We start from the raw sequence: 22,946 nt of genomic DNA on the forward strand, positions 1-22,946 counted from the left end.
CAAAATAAATATTCCCACATTTCACAAAAGGTAGTGAGTCTACTTTGTGATTGCACGTGGCACAGATTCGATGGGACTTGACGAGATCGTTCGCAATCATTTTTACGAAATAAGAAACCGATTCCGCACGAAGAGAGAAAAAAGGGAGGGGGGGGGGCGCAGCCGGCGTGCTAGCTTGCGCTCAAAATGCGCGCGCCCAAAACCGAAACCAGAAGTGATTTGTGCCGATCGCTTGGCACGCTGCAGTCAATTCGGCCACTGGGCTCTATTTCCTTTCTCTATGCGTCGGCTTTTAAACGTGAGTCATCGAAGGTTCCAGAATAATCCCTGCCACCCGCGTGTCTTCCAGAAAGTTCTAGACAATTCGCGTGGCTCATGCAATCAGATTATATTAGCGTCGGTGACAAGAGACAACGGATAGAAGAATCGATAACGTTCGAGAAATTTCCGATACATGCAGGCGCGCCCTGTGCCTAGCGATAACGTTTAACATTTGTTAGCCGGTGAAAAGCGGTCACCGGTGAAAGATAAACATGTATACGTGTCAATACCCTCCCCTTAAAAAGCATCGTGCCGGTACTACAAACAAGAAAGCGAAAACAGAACCACGCGTACAGAGAGAGAGCGAAAAAAAAAAACAATGACAAAGCAACAAAGTACTCAAGTTCGTCAGCGGGCGTAGAAAGGCTTAAGACGCACCACGTGGATGACTTCTGGCACGTACACACTAGCGGCAAAACGCGCGCGGCCCGCCGCCGGTGGCAAGACGCGCGCCGCGAAAGCAGCCGCGAAACGAGTTTTTCTTGCCGCGGCATGGATCGCTCCTGGACCAATTTTTTGCGGTTTGCCGAGTGCCGCGGATGAAGGAGACCAATGAGAGCGGCCCGCTTCCGTGACGTGCGCGCGGGAAACTGGTTCCATGCGGACCCGCCCGACCGCTTGTTTCTAGTTTCGCACTATCATCTGCACGCGTCAGCTCCCGGATAGTTCGAGAAGGGGAGAGGAGTCTAGTCTGTAACGTGATTGCCGCAGCGGCGCGCCGCCGGTTGGTGTGGCCGCCCTGCCGCTGCTGCGTTTTGCCGCCGGCGGAGCGCCGCGCGCGTTTTGCCGCTAGTGTGTACATGGCACAAAGGTCGCGCCCGGCACCGCTGTGATTGCGAAATGCCGTCTGGCACGACCTCATAGTCCAGTGCGCCAATACGTCGGATGATCTTATATGGTCCGAAATAGCGACGTAACAGTTTCTCGCTAAGTCCCCGTCGGCGTATCGGAGTCCAGGCTGGTACTCGACGTAGCGTCGTCGAAGAGTGTAGTGTCGGCTATCGGTCCTCTGCTGGTTCTTGACGCGCAGGACGGGCGAGCTGTCGACCTTCTTCGGCACGCTGCAAATAGGTGGCAAGGTCGAGATTTTCTTCGTCGGTGACGTGCGGTAGCATGGCAACAAGCATCCGTTGCCGGTTTCCTTCCGTAGACCAGGTTGAACGGCGCCATGTGCGTCGTTTCTTGCACGGCCGTGTTGAATGCGAATGTCACGTACGGAAGGATGGCATCCAGTGTCTTGTGTTCGACGGCGACGTACATTGCCAGCATGTCGACGATGGTCTTGTTTAGGCGCTCGGTGAGGCCATTCGTCTGCGGGGGGTAGGCGGTGGTCCAGCGATGGCTTGTGTGGCTGTATCGTAGGATGGCTTGAGTTAGTTCTGCCGTAAAGGCCGCACCTCTGTCGGTGATGAGGACTTCTGGGGCACCGTGAGGCAGGAGGATGTTCTCAACGAAGAATCGGGCTACCTCGGCGGCACTGCCTTTGGGCAAGGCTTTTGTTACGCCGTAGCGGGTGAGGAAGTCCGTAGCTACGACGATCCATTTATTCTCAGACGTCGACGTCGGAAAAGGCCCCAGTAAGTCCATCTCGATCTGCTGGAATGGTCGGCGAGGTGTCTCGATCGGCTGTAGAAGTCCGGCTGGCCTTGCCGGCGGTGTTTTGCGTCGGTGACAGTCTCGGCATGTCCTTACGTAATGGGCGACGTCGGCAGAGAGGCGAGGCCAGTAGTATTTTTCTTGTATCCTCGCGAGCGTGCTGGAAAAACCGAGGTCTCCAGCCGTTGGGTCGTCATGGAGAGCTTGCAGAACCTCTGGATGCAATGCTGAGGGTACTACGACGAGGTAGTTGGCTCGGAGAGGCGAGACGTTCTTCTTTAGGAGAATGTCGTTTTGCAAGAAAAACGACGCCAATCCTCGCCTGAACACGTTCGGCACAATCGTGGTCTTGCCTTCCAGGTAGTCTACAAGGCTCCTTAGTCCCGGGTCAGTTCGCTGTTGTTCGGCGAATTCGTCGGCACTGATGGGTCCCAAGAAAGTGTCGTCATCCTGGTCGTCCTGTGGCGGTGGTTCGACGGGGGCGCGAGACAAGCAATCGGCGTCAGAGTGCTTTCGCCCGGACTTGTAAACGATGGTCGATGTCGAATGCTTGAAGTCTCAGACTCCATCGTGCGAGGCGACCTGAAGGATCCTTCAAGTTAGCTAGCCAACACAAGGCGTGGTGGCCACTCACAAATTTGAAGGGCCTGCCAAAGAGGTAGGGGCGAAACTTGGATGAAGCCCATATGATGGCGAGACACTCCTTTTCGGTTGTGGAATAATTTGTTTCCACCTTCGACCGCGACCGGTTAGCGTAACTTACAACCCTTTCTAGTCCGTCAGTCCTCTGCACAAACACGGTGCAGAGTCTAACACTGCTTGCGTCGGTGTGCACTTCGGTAAAGGCGTTTTCGTCGAAATGTGCAAGTATTGGCGGCAATTGCAGGCGTCGCTTCAGTTCTTCAAATGCTTCGACTTGCGGCGTCTCCCACTTGAACTCGACGTCGGCCTTCGTGAGGTACGTCAGTGGCTCAGCGATCCGTGAAAAGTCCTTGACAAAGCGCCTGTAATAGGCGCAAAGTCCAAGAAATCGACGGACTGCCTTCTTGTCGGCGGGCGGAGGAAAGTCAGCGATGGCCGCTGTTTTCTGTGGGTCAGGGCACATTCTAGACTTGTTGATGACGTGGTCCAAAAACAAGAGCTCCTCGTATGCGAAGCAACACTTTGCTGGCTTTAACGTGAGTCTGAAGGTTTTGATTGCTTGAAGAACTGTTTCAAGGCGCCGGAGGTGTTCCTCGAAGCTTGAGGCAAACACTACGACGTCGTCCAAATAGACGAGGCAAGTCTGCCACTTCAAGCCGGCCAGTACTGTATCCATATGACGCCTTGGAAAGCCGCAGGTGCCGAGCAAAAACCAAACGGCATGTCCTTGAACTCTAACAGTCCGTCTGGTGTTATAAAGGCAGTCTTCTCCCGGTCCCTGTCGTCGACTTCGGCTTGCCAGTAGCCGGTTTTGAGGTCCATCGGGAAAAAATACTTTGCGTTGTAGAATCGATCCAAGGCGTCGTCAATATACGTGGGAGAGGGTATACGTCCTTGTTCGTGATTTCATTGAGGCGACGATAATCGATGCAGAAACGGAGGGTTCCATCCTTCTTCTTCACTAACACCATGGGGGACGCCCACGGACTCTTGGGCGGCTGGATGATGTCGTCGCGTAGCATTTTGTCGACTTCTTGCCTTATTGCCTCGCGTTCGCGCGCCGAAACTCGGTACGGGCTCTGACAGGAGTGGGCGGACATATTCGTCGGTTATGATGCGGTGCTTGGCGACACGGGTTCGTCGAACTTTTGACGACGATGCGAAGCAGTCCTTGTAATGCAGGAGCAGAGCTTTTAGCTGTTCTTTCTTATGATTGGGGAGGTTATGATTGACGTCGAAAGTTGTTTCAGGTACTGCAGTCGTCGTTGCAGGTGCACTATAGAATACATGAAGGCGAAAGCACTGCGGACTTGTACTGTTTCGTCGATGTAGACGACCATGGTGCCTTTTTTAATGTGCTTGTATTCGTGGCTGAAGTTCGTGAGCATCACTCTTGCTTTCCTTTCACGTAGCTGAGCTATGCCTCTAGCGACGCAAATTTCACGGTCGAGCAGTAAGTGATGATCACCCTCGATGACGCCCTCCATGTCTGCAGGCACTTCGGTACCGTTGGAAATCATTATGCTGGAGCGAGGCGGAACGGTGACTTGTTCTTCTAGAACATTCAAGGCATGGTAACTGATGTTTGTAACCGGTGGTATCGCGTTGTGCGTTGAAAGCGTTATCGACTTGGACCTTAAGTTGATGACTGCACCGTGTTGGTTTAGAAAGTCCATGCCTAGGATGATAGCCCTGGAGCAATGCTGCAGGATTACGAAGCTCGCCGGGTAAGTTCGATTGTTTACAGCGACTCGCGCTGTGCAGATTCCAGCCGGCGTTATTAGGTGGCCTCCCGCTGTCCGGATATCGGGTCCTTGCCAGGCCGTTTTCGCCTTCTTCAACTTTGCGGCGAACGCGCCACTGCAGTCGGAATAGTCGGCTCGAGTTCGTCGAGAGCGGTGACGTTATGACCATCGAATAGCACGTCTAGATCGGTAGACCGTCGTCTGGCGCTACGGTTTATTCGTGGCGTCCGATCACGGCTGCGTCGGCTTGCTCCGCTGCTGCTACGTCGCGTCGGCAGGTCTTCTTGCGGCGGCGAGGTGTTGTCAAAGCTCTTGCCAGGCGGCTTGGTAATATTTCGTCGTGATGATTCGCGTAACTTGTTCGTCGGCGGCGGAATATCTTCGGCATTGCGTCGTACAGCAACCGCACCTCCATCGGTTGCTGCCTTTAGTTTCCCGAGTATGGGCTGGGAGATCGGCCCCGGGTTGGGCCGGAAAATAGCCGGCGATGCGGCGAGGTGTAGCGGCCTGGTGACGGCGAGCGCGAGGGTCGTCGTGGTTGCCACTGGGCTCCGGCGAGGTAGTCTGCGATGTCACGTGGTCGATCGCCAATCTGTGGACATGGCGCGTTGACGGCGAACCCTCGTAGACCCATCTCGCGGTAGGGCATTGGCTGTAGACATGGCGGGCTTCCCCGCAGTGATAGCAGAGCGTGCGGTGGTCGGGGGCGCGACAAATGTCCGTCTTCCTCTGGTAGCTGTGCTAGGCGACGGGCGGGCGTGCTGGCGGCGGCGGCGGTCGACAACGGAACTGTGGCGTTACGGGGCCCTGGCGCGAGCACGGAGGGGGGCATTGACGACGGGCGGCGGCGGCGTAGCGTAGGTCATAGCTTCCGGCTGGGATTGCGGCGATTCGGGAAGTCCTAGCGATTGCTGGATTTCCTCCCACACGATATCGGCGATGGAAGTAACTTGAGGCTGCGACCACGGTAGCAACTTCTGCAGCTCTTCGCGTACTATCGCCCTGATGGTGTCTCGTAGGTCGTCGGAGAGCCCTTGGACTTCGGCGTAGTGTGGCGTCGAACCAGAGATTGTATTGGTGGTTGCGCATGTCTAGTGCTTTCACGATCGTCCTAGCGTTTTAGAGAAAGTCTTAGACTGTCGTTGGTGGATTCCACACCAGTCCGGCGAAAAGCTCCTGCTTAACTCCGCGCATTAGCAAGGGAACTTTCTTGTCTTCGGGCATAGCGGGGTCGGCGTGCCGGAACAATCGAGTCATTTCTTCAGTGCACATACCGATGCTCCAGCAGCGCACCCAGGATCTCTGCCAGCGGGGAGGGGGGGGGGGAGGGGGGGGTTGACAGTTTGCCAATACCCTCTAAACAGCACTAATTTCAATTTCTTCACAGGACATTGTCAAAAAATGCGCTTTTTGCGAGTGTGCAGACGATTGCGCCGTCTTACATCTTAGTTGCAGTACTCAAATGCGCAAGGAAAGAAAATGGCTTAAACAAAAGGGGGGGTTAAGTCAGCCTCAGGGGGGAGTTACAACCCCCCAACCCCCCCCCGCGTCGGTGCGCCACTTCGATGCTCTCATATGGGAGTTGTACACGGTTTTTCAGCACGGCTGCAGCTCTTTCTTTACGGACGACGCTTGTGAAGGTGTCCAGGAATGCGTCTCGGAAGAGGTCCGAGGTTGTCAGTGCACGCTCCCTAATCTCGAACCAGGTTCTGGCGCCGTCTTCAAGACAGAAGTAAACATGGCGCAGATTTTCGTCGCACTCCCACTTGTTGAACGTAGCGACCCCGTCGTATGCCTCCAGCTAGCTTTCGGGGTCTTCACATGGCGAACCACGGAAAGTCGGCGGCTCCCTGGATTGTTGCATCACGACCGCAGATGTTGGCACAGGTGCTGCCATGGTAGCTGCTGCCGAGGTCATGACCTTTGTACTCTTGGTCTTGTCGGGTAGGGGTTCGTACTCCGGCAGCAGGTTTAGTAGTCTGCGGCTAGCTCGATGGTCGGGGTAGGCGTCTAGGTCTTCTGGACGGTGTGGGCTTGTCTCACGGCTGGACGGGGGGGTCCGGTACAAGGACATAAAAGCACCTCCACCAGATGTCACGTAGTAGTGGCGTTGAAGGAAACCGTCGCAGAACTGTGAATGACGAAACGAACTTTTTATTTGGCAAACCTGTGCCCATGAAAGCAAGTTGCACTCGAAGCACGATAGCGGCGAACACAGTCGGCGATCGTCGAAATCTGATCAGCGGTGAAACGCGTCGGCTTTTATACATGAGTCGTCGAAGGTTGCAGAATAATCCCTGGTACCCGCGTGTCTTCCAGAAAGTTCTAGGCAATTCGCGTGGCTCATACAATCAGATTACATGAGTGTCGCTGACAAGACAAAACGGATAGAATCATCGATAACGTTCGAGAAACTTCCGATACATGCAGGTGCGTCCTGTGCGTAGCGATTTGTTAGCGGTGAAAAACGGTCGCCGGTGAAAGATAAACGTGTATACGTATCAATATACTTAGTGACGTCACCGTGCTTTCATATATAAAAGAGAGACCCGTCGAGCTACACAGTCATTCTAACCCCCGTATTCAGAAATGCAACTTCGCTTCAAGTCCGTGCTTGACTTGAGTTAAGTGACGCCTATTGTGAACGTGCCGAAGCAAACGCAATGAGTGTCCATGGCATGTTCACGCCAGGCGTCCTTTAAATCAAGTCAAGCTTGGGCTTCAAGCCAAGTTGCATTTCTGAATACGGCGGTAAGACTGCCATGGGCAGACCACGGAAATTAGACACCAGAAGAACAGCATGAATGCAATGTTCTACCATGCGTGGTATTTGATACAGCTTCGCTGGGCATTCAGGTTCGCAGGGAGGGATGGGGGCCAATTTTTAACCTTCAATCGTAGGCTTACACTTTCTCGGTTACGGTCCTCAATCATTTGTGGCATTTCTTTGCCTGCGGTGGTGAAGAGGACAATGTCAACTGCTCACCGAAGTTTGTTGAGATATCCTCAGTTGATGCTCACTCCTAATCTTTGCCAGTATAATAGGTTGAATACTTCTAATGATAACAGTACAAGATAGTGATATAGTCCCACGCAGCATTTTCGTTATATGATAAAGCAATTATTCCCACCGGCAACACCGAGCAGTCAGCACTAGATCGATAAGAGGGAATCATCTTCTACTCATTTCGGAACAGGGCAGTGTCAGCCAATTCCCTCCAAAAGTTCACTTTTGTTCGACATATTGTCACGATGCACAAAAAACAGAAACTGGGAAAACAGGGGGGCCACTTTGATTAGAAAAAATCGCCAGCCCTTCCCCTATCGATTTACTTTTTCGGTGGCGAATCCGCTTAATTTTGCGAGAGCTGAAAAGCACATAAAACGATTTGTCTTGCGAGCGGTACCAGTAGTACCGAACACATTGGGGAGTTGTGGGACCCTATACCATCGCCCTACGAATCTTCTACCATAAGTTGTCGATCCACGGGGTCACCTGCGACGAAGTTCTACGCGACAATCTGCAGAAGTGTCGTGATTGTCTCCACCAGTTACAGCAGCTATAAGCAATAACTGTCCCTTGGTATCTAAGCGGCAGAGGTATAATTCGCAGCGTACTTCAAATACATGTTCTTTGTGACGGTAGTCCATGCTTCTAACGGAGTCCCGAGTTATGTAGTGACTTTGGGATTGAAAAACGCACGTTGCTGATTGGAAAGTCACGTGTACCTCCAATTAAGGCGGCAACGCTGCCACGCTTGGAGCTTTTGGGTGCCTTTGTTCACTACGATAGTAGTTACCTCACAAGTCTGAAAATAGACCTCACGATGTGGACGGACTCCATCACCATGTCATCATGGATAAAAGATGAGCCCACGAAATGGAAACAGTTTCTCGTCCATTAGAATAACGTAAAGCAGGTGCAGAAAGGATCAATCAAAATGAAGATGCTGCCCCGGATCGTATACAAACCTCTGATATGCTCACGGGTGGCATGTCGCCCGAGAATCTACTGTGAATCTCCAAATGGTGGCATGGTCCTGACTGGCTGGCTGTACCTAATGTATGAGTGGGCTCTACAGTCCTGCATCCTAGACATTGAGGAAGCCGTAAAAAGGGAATTAGTAGCAATTCGTATGGAAGTGGGGGTTTATTTCTCAAATATAATCACCTTTACTCAGCGCTTCAGTAGGTGCCTAATGCGGTTTACAGCATCGGCGTTTGAGTTCATAGATTGCTGTCGATACAAGACTTACAAAAGTGGATATCTCGTGTCAGCACAAAGGGGGCACGCTAAACAATACTGGATCAGACATGTCGAAGAATGAGGCCTTCCTGTAAGCGTTCTCCTGTTTGGCCAGAGGTCAACCACTACAGCCTACATCTCGAATCACAGAGCTGCGCCCTGCCCTAGACACAGGCGGTGTTGTTTGAGTTGGTGGCCACTTATCGCTCTTGAGTTCATCCCAACACCTGAGGCTCTATTCTGGACATTCCGCCATTTTCTTCGAAGCGTGACGTACGCGCGACGCTTACACAATGGCGCCGATAGCCCCGATTTGCTTTCGTAACGTGACGCAAATTTGACGTTTCGCCTAAGAAACTGTAATGTAGGCATTGAACATAGCGTGGCTGATAAAGCAAAACAGTTTTTCTCCCCAGTAAAAATAAAACAGCTAGCTCAACGCGTACGATTATTGCATCAAAATCGTTTCTCGCTTCCGTCGTCTGCATGCGCGCAGGCTGTCGTCTGCTTCATTAGCTAGGATGCGTGTCCTCGGGAAACGGAATGAGTCATCGTATATTGGCGCCCACGCGCTTGCTTTCTACCTTGAGACAACATACGCGACCTGCCAGTGATGATCAGCGCACGCTCTAGGCGCCGTTATCGCTATCTCGTGATCCGCAAGTGACTCAGCCCGACTCGTCTGGCTGAGAAGCCGCCGAATATCATCGATAGCGTTGCGCGCGCCACAGGTATCCGCTTGAGCGACGCAAACGCCGGCACTGCCATCTCTTGTGTACTTCGCTGCTTACTCGCTCCGCGAGAGGAAACTTCAAGACGCCGTCTTGCGTGCATTTCTTTTTGAAAATTAAAAAGTCACCGTTGTCATAGCCTTTGATGACGCGAAAAGTCATTAATATTGATTACAATACAAACGCAACAGTGAAAAGTGCGAAATGTCGCAGAAAGTTTGCTAGTTTCAACCAATATTATTTCAAATAAACGTGTTTTTAATAAAAATGATGGTGCAAAACACAAATGCCAACACCACCCGAGAGCGATGCAAATGCTATGAACACGCGTTGTGAGCAAAAAATTTTTATGGCCCGAAATTACAGGGAAAATGCGGCGATACGCTTGCCTCTCCACTGCCATTGCATATGGCCGCTCATTACCATAATTCGCGCGGCTCGTCGCACCACAAATTATGACGGAAAATCTCTGCAATGGCGGCCCAGCGCAACGTCACGCAACGTCAAATTGACGTTTACGAAACGTCATCCAACACCTGAAGCACCTAAAGTTTTCATATAGTAAAAGTACCGTCATCTACTCTTTCCTCCGCCGTCTCCTCTCCTAAAGCTCTTTTTTTTTCTTAACTTTTTGCTTGCGAAAGCAAGTCGACTGTTGCGCCCTCGCCGGGCGCGCGCCGCCGCCGCCACCGGCGAGTGCGGCTGCGCAGAGTGACTTTCGACATGGCTCTGAGGCGGAAAAAAAGACAAAATATAAAGAAGTGAAAGCACGCGCTATCATCATCCAATCGGAGATACAGGAGAGAGAGAAGCGGTGTTGATCAGAGCATGGCGGTACTTTTCTTATATAGGGACTATAGAAGCACCCGGTGATACCAAGGTAAATATACCTGGTAGCGAAGCTTCCATAGAAGCCCCTACGTTCAAAACATGGCGGCTTATCGGCGGTTCATGGGGCTCAGCGCCATCTGTGTGAGGAGGGAACACTTCCGGCGGAAGAAAAAAATAATTTGACGTCACATCCGCTAAAAACAAAAGTGACGTCATTTTGTTCTCATAGGTGCGAAATTTGTTTTCCGAGGCCTAGAATTACAGCTGTATATTCAAATTCCCCGCCATCCAACTTAAATGGGCGTTCCCAGCTTTCAGCGCAAAAAGCGACGCAGGAAAAGGTGAGCCGTACGGGTGTCGAAATCTCATCGCTGCACAGAACATACTTTCTTTGGAGGCCGACGAACGCTTTGGGCGTAGATTGCGTAGAGTGCTCGTCCTTTCGTCGGACGCCAAGCCCATCGGCCAGCGCTGTCGCACGAAAACTAAAGTAAACAAGTACCTGACGGTCGCAACTGACTACTTTTGACTGCACAGGTCAAGAAACAATAAAACTACCCGCGTCACCTAATTCAGACAAACGTCGACATGCAAAACAACACAGCATGTGGGGAGGAGGGGGGGGGGGGGCGTATTGTCACAGGCGAACTTCACGAGCTCGCCTTTCCACGCACTTCAAGAGCTGCATTGCATTGCAGGTGATAGCGGCGTTAACGCCCACTGCTATCGATCGGCGCTCTCACGGTGGGCGCTGAAAACAGGTATTTATTGATCATGATCAAGTAAAATAGAGGCATATCTACTTTTGTATCCATGCGTACATAAAATGGATTAGGAATATTATTTTCGTTGAATGAATATAAATGCGGCTCGCTTTAATAAAAAAACGCTTTTTTTTACTTTCCCAGTGCTTATTCCCTCCAAACATAGTCGCGCTTCAATCGCTGCTCCCATAACCACCCTAGCTGATGTTGGCGACAATTGGTTCTGAACCGGTTTTTGCCCGAAGCTTCGCGAACTATGTGGATCGACCTTGGTGATACTCCCGTCAAACCATCATTTTATTGTGATAGCACTTATATGGACGCTCTAGACGCATTTCTGCCGTCGCCGTTGCCGACATATTCTGTATAAAATCCAAGGGCGATAACATTGTCTCCGCGCGCCGTAAGCTGTATGCGCGAGTGAAAACGTGCAAAGGTGCGCCGAAGATGGTGGCTCGATCTCGCGCACACAAGGCATGAAAGAGGGGAGGAAGCGCAGCGTCATCCGTCGCGTGCGAGGCACCGGGGCGAGGGAAGGAAGTGGGGGAGGCGCGTTCTACTCCGGCGGCGGCTGCTTATGGCGCGTCTGCGCGCGCCCTATCTATCTATAGGTTGCGATGCATTGGACAGAGTCCGTCGAGTGCTGATAGCTTCGTGTGCGCTGCGTTCTCGCCGCTTAGTTCGCACTGAAGCGAGAGGCTGCACGAAGGTGAATTCACTCGCTGCCGCTGCCGCGCTTTCTCACTCCAACGTTTTCACAGCGAGCGTGCACGTTCATCGAGTGAGATATTTTCATGTTTGCTTGTGCGCGAGTAACGCCATGCTTGTTAGTTTAGTTAGTAAATGTTTACAAGTTTATATGGCCGAGCAATCTATTATCCTTACTTAGTATAGGCTGTCTACTAATTTGCTATCGCTATCGTTTCAGGCGAAAATGCAACTTTTTTCGGCATTCTTGGCAAACAATGCTCATTTCCAAGTTAATGCAGGAACAGAAACTGCAAACACGAACAATTACATTGCACTTTTTACGTGCGCCAATTCAGGAGCTGCACATCTCGAGCTAGGGCGCGATTTTGTACGCGTTCCAAAATGGAACGGAGGCGGTTCGTTCTTTACGTCACGAAATAGGCGGTCCGCCATGTTCGCGAGGACGAGAGGAAGCAAAGAGCCAATGAGCGAAGTGGACGCCTGCGTCACGCTTTTGACGTCTGCTTGGGGACCGTATAACATACTTAGAAGCGTTTCTAACATGTTGAGAAATATCTGGCTATTATGAATGAGTAGCAAAATGTGTTGGTGTTGCTTTTCAAAGATTCAGTTTGGAATGAGGAACGAGTTAAACAAATTATTGCGGTTAATGTCTTGAAATGGCGCTAGGTGGTGTCGCAATTTTGCGAAACGTTTAGTGGTGGCGCTATCCACTACCCCGTTTCAAGCAATGCTTGTATGCCTGTCTCCACCACTATTAAAATTCAAACGGCGCGAGTTTTGAAGCGGTTGGTTCGGTCAAGCCGTTACGTGCGGAGAGCCATGTAGGAAAACGTGTCGGCTTCTGCACCCGTTATGGGACCGCGCGTTTCCGAGGGCCAGCGAGAGACAGTGCTCGCTTTTATGGAGCCGCATCTCCAGCTGGCTTTAAGATCCAGCGAGCTGGGGCCGGGCTTCAGCCTTGTCGACCGACGACAGCTGTGGCAGCAGCTGGCCGACGTGCTGAACGCGGAAGGGCCCGTTGTGAAAACGGTCGACCAGTGGAGGAAGCAGCAGGTCTACGAGGCCCGCCGCGATGCTACCGCTATAGCCCAAGAGCAAATGTGAGTGACCGTCGAATGGTCCGGGCGATTTGTCCTTCGACATTGGTGTGTATTTTCAGAAGCACTGGAGGGGGTCGCGCACCCGGCTTCCGGGGCCGAGTGCTCCAGCTGACGGGCGCGGTCCGCTTCCGTGGCGTCACCGACCTACCCTACCAAGAGGTAAGCACACTGCCGGCGTAATATCATGCGTTCCTGAACGGTGCCGACTTAGAGTTTGCCATTATCTCTAAGTGGTACCTTTAGCAGAACGCGACACTGTTGGTGAACAGGAAAATAGCGTCGGAAGCTTTAGGTTGGTAGATCCTTCGGTGTCATTTTACGTGAAGGACATAAATATTATTTATGCTCTGTTATCATAAGTGAATCATGAATCTGGAAAACAAGCCAACTTTTGATGTAAATAAGAAATATGCGTTGTATTAAGGACTCGGTATCCTATCTTGCCAACGATCAACAGCCGGGCAAAAGGTTGGTTGGCCCTGAAAAGGGTTGTTTGGTGGTAAGAGATGAATTTGAGTAGATGACTGAAAAGTTGTTCCAACAGGTCCTTGTCTGCCCAAACGAAGAGGGCATAACTTGTACATGACGCGTGACACTGCCAAAGGATGTCCATCAGGCCAGTGGCTCTTCAACAGAGAGAGAGAAATCACTTTTTTTTATTCTGCGATAAAAAATGCATCAGTGCCCTGAGTCCAGGGCTGTCGCTTGCGGCATGCTTCAGCGCTAGGCCGATGAAGTCCCCAAGGAATCGTTGGTCGTGAAGGGTGGTTGCGGCGGTCAGCCACTCGGAGGAAGGGGTAGATGGGAGGGATGAAGGTTTGGGTAAGGGGGGTAGTTTTGGATGGCATTGCCATAGGATATGTGATGTGTTAGGAGGATAGACACTACAGTGGCTACAGCGAGGGAGGTGGGCAATTGTTGTGCACGTTGCAATTCTTGACAACAACAGCTTCCAGCGATGAGCTGGTTGCGAGTAATCAGCAACTCATATGAACAATTCCACCACAATTATTCGTTTCAGGTGCTGCGAAGGATCGAACAATCCACCACCCGGCTCGCCATCGCGGCAGAGAGGACGGCAGCGACTCAGGAGGGCATACTGGAGAAGGTGCGCTCCCTGGCACTAGTCGTAGCTGGCCACCTGCAACAAGGAAAGGAGGAATTAATTTATTGTTTATTTTCACCTATTCAATTTCATTTTAGTCATTTATTGTTTTATGAGTTCAATTTATCTTGTTTATTTATTGTTCTTTGAGTTTTATATCTTCACTTTCATTTTATGCACTTATTGTTGCTTCATTTTGAGTTTTACTGTTTAAGTTTCATTGTTGCCTTGTATGAGTAATGCAAGGGGATTTTTTGGACGAAAGGTGTAATGCGTGCACCCATTTTTGTATCGTAGTATTTACCTCTTTCTATTTATACTAATCCAGCTGCAACGTCAGCATGCTTTCTTTATTTACACATTTCGAAGACACTGGAATCATTACAAGTAGTTGTCGATTTCTGTGTATGGGTTTTGTACTGTGATATTTATATTGCTTCACTATGTTTTGTAGCTTACTGCACTCATTATGAAGCGTTACCGCATAGTGTTTGCACTGTGATATGTTCATTTCAGCACAGTGATGCTAAGGTACAACTACAATGTGGTCTTTTTTCAGAGCACCAAACTAGTCACTCTGCAAGTTGCATAGTTTCACAAATGAAAATGGCCATCATCATTGCAACACGCCGGTGATTGGTTTCCTCTAGTTTTCGTTCCAAGTGAGCAAGAATAAGTTTTAAGTGTAACACGTTCTGGGTGCTGTGAGATTGCAGAGCTAATTATTCATGTTGTATGTAATTTATGTTTCATTACAGCTGGCAAGTGCACTCACCATTTCTACAATTATGATTCACCTGTTCTTTAGCATCACACTGCAATTGCTGTCGAAAAATGAATGCTTCTGGTCAGTGACTCATAACACTGAGAAGGGAATGGACATACCTGTCAAAGTCATACTTTCTTGCAAGGTCACTTAAATGTAACTGCAAGTTTTATTTGCCGTGGTGAAAACGAATTTTGTGATGCTCATGTTGCAATGTTCTCACATGCTTTGCTACGTGTAGCATGCTGTATGTACAAGGTTCATGATGTACAGAGGTCAACACTCATGTCTAGAACACACTTGCGAGGGCCAAAGCAGCCACCTAAGCTTAAGCCGACCACCAGGTCGATAAAAATCAATGGGAACTGTACATTTAGTCATGCAAGCTCACATACAGCAGATTTTGTGCCACATGTCGTCATCAGATTCGCCAGCGCAGTCCTGCAAACATGATTTGCGCGTTCTAGAGATGTGTGTTGGCCTCTGTACTTGTCGTCATAGCATGTAATAAAGTTGACCTTTGTATTTTTGTGCTTTCACGTTAATTTACGTCTACCCATTTAGACATGATGTGACGAGTATAATGTCACAACACTCAGTGCTAGATTTTTTTCTTTTGTGCTTGAATCCGCGTTCATTACGCTTTACTTGCTTGCCTCGTCTGCGTATTCATGCTTGCATGGAAGTTTTCATACACCTAGCACAAGAGGTGGCTAGCAAGCATATTGCATCGTTCCTACTAATGTACACCGAGCGCCCGAATGCACAGGATGTGGCGGTTGCGATCATTCTGCTGTGTTTTATGAAAATTATGCAAACCTGTGCAAGAGTCTCCGAGGTTTATGCAAACCTTGGAGCCTCTTGCACAGTGAAGAGGGTACAATTGTTTCCGAGTCCACGGCTGTGGCATTCTTTTTGAAGGATTTTTGTATAACTTTACTTCGTTTGTGTTTAAATTATCATAATCTGTCGGATGTTTTGATTTGGAAACATTGACCATCCGTATGGAGGGGTACTTGATATGTATACAACTTCTTTAATGTATTTTCCACTGTACAAACACAGCCTTGTGATAGCCTAGGGGCATTGCAATTTGTATAAATAAATTATGTATGTGTTATGAAAGCTCACCATTCCTGTGACATCAATATTCCTGTGACTATCAACAAAGTTGTTACGAACTAAAGTGCTCTGCCCTAGTTAGGGGTACACATTACGAATACTTACCAAGCAGAGACTCGCCAGGCTGCAGTTGTGCGGCGAGGCGCGTACACAGTGGATTATGCTGCCACATCCAAGAGTCGTGGCCCGAATCAGGGAGCCGGAGGTCCACAACAAGGATGCAAAGTTCCGAGTTGCACACCTGCAATGAGGAGCAATACAAAATAGCAGTGCAGATATGCTCAAAATCTCTTTTTGCCATTCATATGCAGAAAACAATACATACATTTACGCTGGTATAAGCAGCTACACTGTTTCACTCATAGGCGTGCACAGGGTTTCGCATTTGGGGCCCTTTGTGCGCATGCCTATGGTTTGCACTAAGTGATCGCTAAATGAAAACTTGGGGCACGAAATTGCGCAAGAACACCCATACATGCCAAATCCAGCCCATGCAATGGTTGTAAGTACTTCCCTGTTCAAAATGCTTCCATCGTATCTTCCCTATAGTGTATCGATTTTTGCTACGACTGCTGCCCATGTTCCTAAATACCTCCAAAATGCACAACTCCATTGTGTATGCACGCCAGAACGAAAACACAACTTTGGTACGGCAAACGGCTCATGCACAGAAACACATGGCACTCATCATTACCGCTGACATGTCAGACTTCAACGAGCTCGTACCCCGCATGTCCTCTTTTAATCGTTACATTACTAGTTATGCCAGCTTGGGCATTAAACTGAACAATTGCTACTATGCGCGAGTAAAAATGGCGACTACAGTTTGAAGTAAAACATTCCAACGGTACTTACGACTATGACGTTGAGGGCGTAATAACCCTTTCTCGACATGAAGCTCGCCGTGTCGGCCGGGCTGAGTCCCTCTGGCTTCATAACGGCGATCAACGTGCCGTCGACGCACGCTAGCACGCCTGGAATGGCACCGCGTCGCGCAAACGCCGCCTTTGCCTCATCCTTGGCAGCCGGTGTCAATGAAAAGTCCACCAACTTTCTCCGGGCAGACACGGAAATGATGGCCTCCGTCACCTCCTGGATGGTGTTGCTCGCGGCCGGCTGCGCCATGCCTATTTGCTCCTCGCGACCAATGCTCCTCCGGAAGCTTCCAGTGCCGAAAAATCGCAGCGCGCACAACACCTTCCTTTCTGTGGAAAGGCCACTGGCTCGCTGGCATCCAATGATGGAGTCAAGCTCGTCGCACAAGCGATGCACTGTTCGTTTGGACAGACGAAAATATTGCCGGAACTCTTCCTCCGTCAACTCTTTAAATGCATCATCTACCTCGGGTCATCGTCTCTGCGCGACTGCAGCAGCCGCACAGGCGACACGAAAAGACACGGCAGAGAAAGAAAACGCCATTTTCTCCAACTGTTGGGATTCCCGATTTGGATTGAACCGGATACGAAAGAGGCTAACTGTCCCAAGCGCTTACGTTTTAATCCAATCCAAGTCGTCTGGTAGCCGTTCTAATCCGTTCTATCGAAACGGACGGACTCGGCAACCGTTCCGTTGCGTTCGTCCGTTAGCAGACGACACGGAATGATTGACAGCAGTAAGACGTCACGGTTCACGTCACAATTGACGTCATGGCGTTCGTCACGATTCAAATTGACCAATCGTGTGCGGCTCGATGGAACGGAACGCCTCCGTTCCATTTTGGAACGCGTACAAAATCGCACCCCTAGTCTCCAAAGTGACGTCTGAGCCCTTCGTACTGTACTTGTGGCGACTTTTTGCTCGAAGCGCGTTACCTAGCTTGATCTACTCGGACAACGCACAATATTTTCAGAATGTGTCGGCCGACATAAGGTGACTCCACCAATTTATCTCCGAAAAGAAAGCCACTATGAACACCTCAACACAAACTAAATTTTATGGAGATGTATTGCAGCCAATGCCCCTTAGTGACATGGATGGTACTGTACGCATTGTACGCCCAAGGAACTCCGTGCGGGTACAGTGAAATTTGTTACAATGCAATAAATCTCCAAAAAAGTTCTTCTGAACTGACGTTCATCGAAACCTATGTTGGAGAACACTGTACGCTTTGCCAGCCGAACTTGTGCTTGGACGAAGGCTGACCATGATTCCGTATGAGACCGTTGAAGTCACCGACTATTCTAAAGGAACAGATTCCATTTCTAGGCACGCCTAAAAACAGCTCTTTTTAGAAAGCTTTTGGGAGAGGCGGTGAAAATAAAACCTGTTTCAGGAACGATCTGCTCACTTTGCCGATACAAGATGAACCCCAGCGCCGAAAGGAGGAAACGTCGTGGTCGTGCATGCCGACAACACATCACACCAGCTATGAAAGCTTGCAAAGGCACTAGAACAGTGCCAAAGTTCCCATGGTCACATACGTTTCTGCAAAATCAAGTTAGAAGCAGGCCTTTCTGCGATTAGGCCAATCCAAAGACTTTATCCGCTTGAATAATTACTGTATGTACAATAAAATCGCTTTTCTGTTTTGACCTGTACAGCATAAGCATGCATTTATTATTATTATTTTTTTCTCCCACTGTATCCTGTCGCTGCTTTGCTGCCAGGGTGGCACGGCCAAGTCAGGCATTTCCTCAGCCTTTAGCCATGTCTCCCAAGGCAATTTTGTACCGAATTTGCCTTTAATAAACCTAGAGAAAGAAAGAACTGCGTGCGTAACTTATTCGCGTAGCCGGAATGTTGTTTTTGTGCATATTCCCGGCTGGATCAAGGAATAAAGAGGAAGTAGAGCCCGATCACACAAGATAAAAAGACACTCTCAACTGTAGGCAGATCCTATGTCAGCTGAATTAAAGTCTTGTTACCCGCCGTGGTGGCGTAGTGGCTAGGGCGTTGCGCTACTAAGCCCCAGGGTGCGGGATCGAATCCCGGCCTTGACGTCCGCATTTTGATGGGGGTCAAATGGAAAAACGTCCGTGTATCGCGCATTGGGTGCACGGAACCCCAGGTGGTCAAAATTAATCCGGATTCCCTCATGAGCTACGACGTGCCTCATAATCACATCGTGGTTTTAGAATATAGAACCTCACAAATAATTAACTGCCTTATGCCTGTATGACAGAAGTGAGTCTGACAGCGTCAGCTGGAATGCAATCATTCACATTTAAATCTATCAATCTATCTATCCACGTCCGCAGCCGTGGCCTAGTGGTAGAACGCCCGCCTCGGCTGCGGGAGGCTGTGGGTTCAATTTCCACCGCCGCCGCGCACCCACTGGTTCAAATGGCTACAAGTGTGCCCCGGCCTGGCGTTCGGCTTCCTTCAGGGGTGATACGCTTGGGAAAGGAGCCTGCGCCCTGAATTCCCGTCGAAACCAACGTGAGCACGGAAAAAAGTGATGTCTGGGCCGCTCCCATGCGATCTGCAGATGGCTCGTACTTTCGTGGACGCTGCGCTTTCGCTGCTGAGTATCCGTTGAAGCGATTGACAGCACGAAGATTCACTTCGCTTTCTGCTGCCGCCGCGTTTGCTCACGCCAGCATTTTGACAACGAGTATCCGCGGTCATCGAATGGGATGTGTTCATGTTTCCTTGTACGCACTGAAAACATGCTTGTTAATTCTGTTAGTAAACGAATCTTTCCAAGTTTATATGACCGCTAAAACTACTATCCTTATTCCGTATAGCTGTCTACTCATTTGTTATCGCAATTGACGCTTCGCCTTTCGGGCGAAACCACGCATTTTTAATGTGATTAGCATTCGTATCATCACTTTAGAAACGTCACCTCATTGTCACCATGCTGTCGTCGTCATACTGCTTTTGTCTTTCAGTTGATGTCATTGCTTCTGCGTCTGCGTCTTGCCACCGTCGTCATTGCGGCATCGTCAGAGAGTCGCTGTCAGGCATCAGTTGTCATGATGTCGTCGCGATGTTGTCTTAGTCGTTCCACGCCGTCACTCCAGCTTCGTCATCCGACGCTCGTCATGCCGCCATCAACACGCAATCGTCGTCAACACTGGTCGTCATCCCATTGTCATCAAATTTTTGTCAGGCCATCGTCGTCATGCATTCGTTGTAATACTGTCGTTATGATGCTGTCGTGGTCGCTCCATCATCCCCATTCTAACTTTATCATCGTACTCTCGTCATGCCGTTGTCACCCCATCGTGATGCAGTCGTCGTCATCCAATTGTCGTCATCCGGCTGCCTTCGTCGTTCCCTCGACGTAATTCTTTCTTCGTAATTCTAGCGCAACCATGCTGTGGTCATTGAGTTATGATTATACCACCGTTGTCAGCGGAGGCACGAACGTGAACGTTCTGCATGGTGCCCAGCCACCTAGTGGCGCAAAGCTCAATCGCACAAACACAGAGCTAATATTGCAGTAACTGAGTGTATTCTACTTCGCTGCAGGTGTAAATTTTCGGCAGCAGCGTAATCGTACTGCTGCCGAAAATATACACCAGCAGGAATGTAAAATACACTTGGTTACTGCAATATTAGCTGTGTTTGCCTGCTGAGATCTGCGCCACCAGGTGGCTGCACCATGAAGGCCGCTCACCAATTTACGCCTCCGCCCCTCCGGTAAAACCCCCGTCCGTCAGCGGTTACCGGATAACCGAGCAAACTAAAGGTCTCTAATGTGAAGCATGTAGCTCTCTCCCCATACGTTTCACGGCAAAAATTACCGCTGCGCAAACTTCCGCGGCGACGGCAGCTTGCGACGGGGTGCGTGACATCACTAGCCTTTCGTAGATAAAAGAACCAGCTTTGCAACTGATTTCATGGTAGTTGCAGTACATCGTTAGGACTCCTGAGGAGCAGCGTGAATACGATCAGCAGCAAACGGAAATAGAAAGGGCAATACGACTAGCGGTGGCGTGCTCTAAAATTACCGCTACTTTAAATACTCAAAATTACCATTACTACCACTACTCTAAAGCAATAACGCAATAACCCCCTCAGCAGTTGTATTGGTGGCTTTCAACCGCTTCGCTGGACAACCACTTTCGCAGGGCCGGGATTATGAGATCTTCTTTATTGCGATAGCAATTACGCAGACACTTCAGAAAATTTTCGCTTTCGCCATCGCCGTCCTCATTGCGTTCTGTATGAAGTCAGACTTCGATAATATCGTACTGCATGCCGCGCGCCATGTGGTAATCGTGCGAGTGAAAGCGTGCGAGACTGAGTCGAGACGGACGGTTGCTTGATGCGCACCATCTTTCCTCCCGCCCAATCACAGTACACTTGATCAAGCCGGTGCGAGGGGCGCCGGATTGTCAACGCGCGGCAACGTGGTCAAGCTGGACGGGAGAGGGGCGTAGGTGAGCGCGCGTCTCTTCCTCTTGCCCGGTCGTCATTGCGCATGGCTCTCCGCGCAGCTGACGCGGCGTACCTACGACGTAATCAGCGGCGGGTGCATTGGTGAGGGCTACCCGAGATTGCGGTTGGCTTGAAGCACGCTGTCTTCCAGCGCGTCTAGTCATGGAGACAGCACAAAGTAGTAGAGGCACTGCGAAGTACTTCAGGTAGCAGCAGGACGCATTCAAGTCTCTCTTCCAGGGTTCTTAACCGCACCAGCATTGTACCGCTTGTGTTCATGCTTTTCGAGTCAGATCTGTTCATATTTGCCTGTGCGCGAGTGACCCCATGCGTGCTAATTCATTCAGTAAACGTATGTTTACATAAGTTCATACGGCCAATAAAACTACTTGTATTTAATTTGTGTAGTTTACATTGGCCAACTTGAAAACTTGGAGTTGTACCAGGTCTATTCCAAGAAGTGAGCAAGTCCGAAAAATCGGTCAGCCACTGTAAACAAATTGTTCGTCTTTACCTTATCTTGGCTACGAGCCGTGTCACTGGCAATGCGACTTGTTTGCCGAAACCAAAACTATCGATTGTGCATGTTTTAAAATCAATATTCCATTGTTTCGAACACTTCGCAACTTCTCACTAAATGATAGTGGAGATTAAGTGAATACCGGATGCCATAATACCTTGAAAACATAAAGTAAACATTCTAAATGGAAGAAAATTCGCTAACATCCACTAAATACATAACAATCGACAACAGTACAATGTACAAACATGCATGATGAGATTCTGACTTGCTCTACGTACTCCAGCCAGAACGGCAATAGCTAACGATGTCTGACCTGGAAAACATGAGTAAATAAAATGCTTCAGAGAATTATTGTAACCCTAACTATTGTCATAATAAATATGTAGGAGGCACACATCTTATTGAGGCCCCAGGACTTAAGCACAAACACCTCTGACTCCACGTATGGGGACAGTGAACTATGCGGTGAAGAAAAAAATTGAAACTGATCAGCTGTGAATTACTCATTGTCGCTGCATATTTTATAGTATGAAAAAATACTTCACTTACGTATCGTAGTCGTAGTTGTAGTTTTGGTCATCGAAATCAGGGCTGTGGGGGCTTTGGTTCTTCTCGTAGAGGTCGGGGTTGCTTTAGGTGTGATTTTTGCAGTTTTCGGTGTTCTTTTAGGTGTAGGGGTTCTTTTAGGTGTAGAGCTTCTTGTAGGTGCCGGGGTTCCTTTAGGTGTAGGGCTTCTTGTAGGTGCCGGGGTTCTTTTAGGTGTAGGGCTACGTGTAGGTGCCGGGGTTCTTTTAGGTGTAGGGCTTCTTGTAGGTGCCGGCGTTCCTTTAGGTGTAGGGCTTCTTGTAGGTGCCGGGGTTCTTTTAGGTGTAGGGCTACGTGTAGGTGCCGGGGTTCGTTTAGGTGTAGGGCTTCTTGTAGGTGCCGGCGTTCCTTTAGGTGTAGGGCTCCTCGTAGGTGCCGGGGTTCTTTTAGGTGTAGGGCTTCTTGTAGGTGCCGGGGTTCTTTTAGGTGTGCTTTTTGGAGTGCTCATGGTTGCGTTATATGTTATGCTTTTTGGAGTTTTCGGGGTTCTTTTGGGTGTGGTCGGATTAGGAGGTGTTGGGGTGGGTGAAGCGCCTTTGTTAGTCATCTTCGTTGCTATGGTTGCAGTGCTTGTAGGTGTTTGTGTAATCGTAGAGTTTCTTTCTTGAGACCTCGTATTTTCGTCTTTGGCTGTTCCTGTTGTCTTGTCTCCTCCTCCTGAAGGCCCTCCTGATGACGGAGGGACTTTTGCGTATTTTACATTCCTTTCCTCTTCTTCTTCATCATCTGAAATGTACACAAAGTAAGCTACTTTAGTTATTTCTGTACATTGTGAACGAAGCGCAATAAATCAAGAATGTGTTAAAGGGAAACGGACACAATAGTTT

General features: G+C 49.6%; 2 protein-coding genes and 1 long non-coding RNA gene across 3 annotated transcripts in view; 2 read left to right on the forward strand and 1 right to left on the reverse strand.

Annotated features, from left to right (window-relative positions):
- The window catches only part of LOC125947657 (uncharacterized), a 435,171-nt gene that overhangs the window by 299,584 nt on the left and 112,641 nt on the right, over positions 1-22,946 (forward strand). The gene's annotated exons all lie outside the window — the stretch shown is intronic.
- LOC125947513 (uncharacterized) lies at positions 12,526-13,830 on the forward strand. The gene is made up of 3 exons (XR_007468350.1): positions 12,526-12,690; positions 12,750-12,849; positions 13,712-13,830. It is a non-coding gene; the product is annotated as an uncharacterized LOC125947513 (long non-coding RNA).
- On the reverse strand, positions 13,397-17,424 carry LOC119462667 (uncharacterized). Its single transcript, XM_037723975.2, has 3 exons — positions 16,539-17,424; positions 15,789-15,924; positions 13,397-13,831 (listed from the first exon to the last, which is right to left on the reverse strand). The coding sequence occupies exons 1-3, from the start codon at positions 16,806-16,808 to the stop codon at positions 13,668-13,670; spliced, it is 570 nt and encodes a 189-aa protein (XP_037579903.1). The 5' UTR covers positions 16,809-17,424; the 3' UTR covers positions 13,397-13,667.

The sequence above is a fragment of the Dermacentor silvarum genome, chromosome 8, assembly GCF_013339745.2.
Source record: "Dermacentor silvarum isolate Dsil-2018 chromosome 8, BIME_Dsil_1.4, whole genome shotgun sequence".
Lineage (NCBI taxonomy): Eukaryota > Metazoa > Arthropoda > Arachnida > Ixodida > Ixodidae > Dermacentor > Dermacentor silvarum.

Excerpts from the sequence above, each read along its gene's own strand:
- LOC119462667 (XM_037723975.2), bottom strand. The coding sequence starts at position 16,808 with ATGGCGCAGCCGGCCGCGAGCAACACCATCCAGGAGGTGACGGAGGCC. Across the intron at positions 15,925-16,538 it reads ACGCCCTCAACGTCATAGTC|GTGTGCAACTCGGAACTTTG; the intron begins GTAAGTACCGTT and ends TCCTCATTGCAG. Across the intron at positions 13,832-15,788 it reads GCCTGGCGAGTCTCTGCTTG|GTGGCCAGCTACGACTAGTG; the intron begins GTAAGTATTCGT and ends TCCTTGTTGCAG.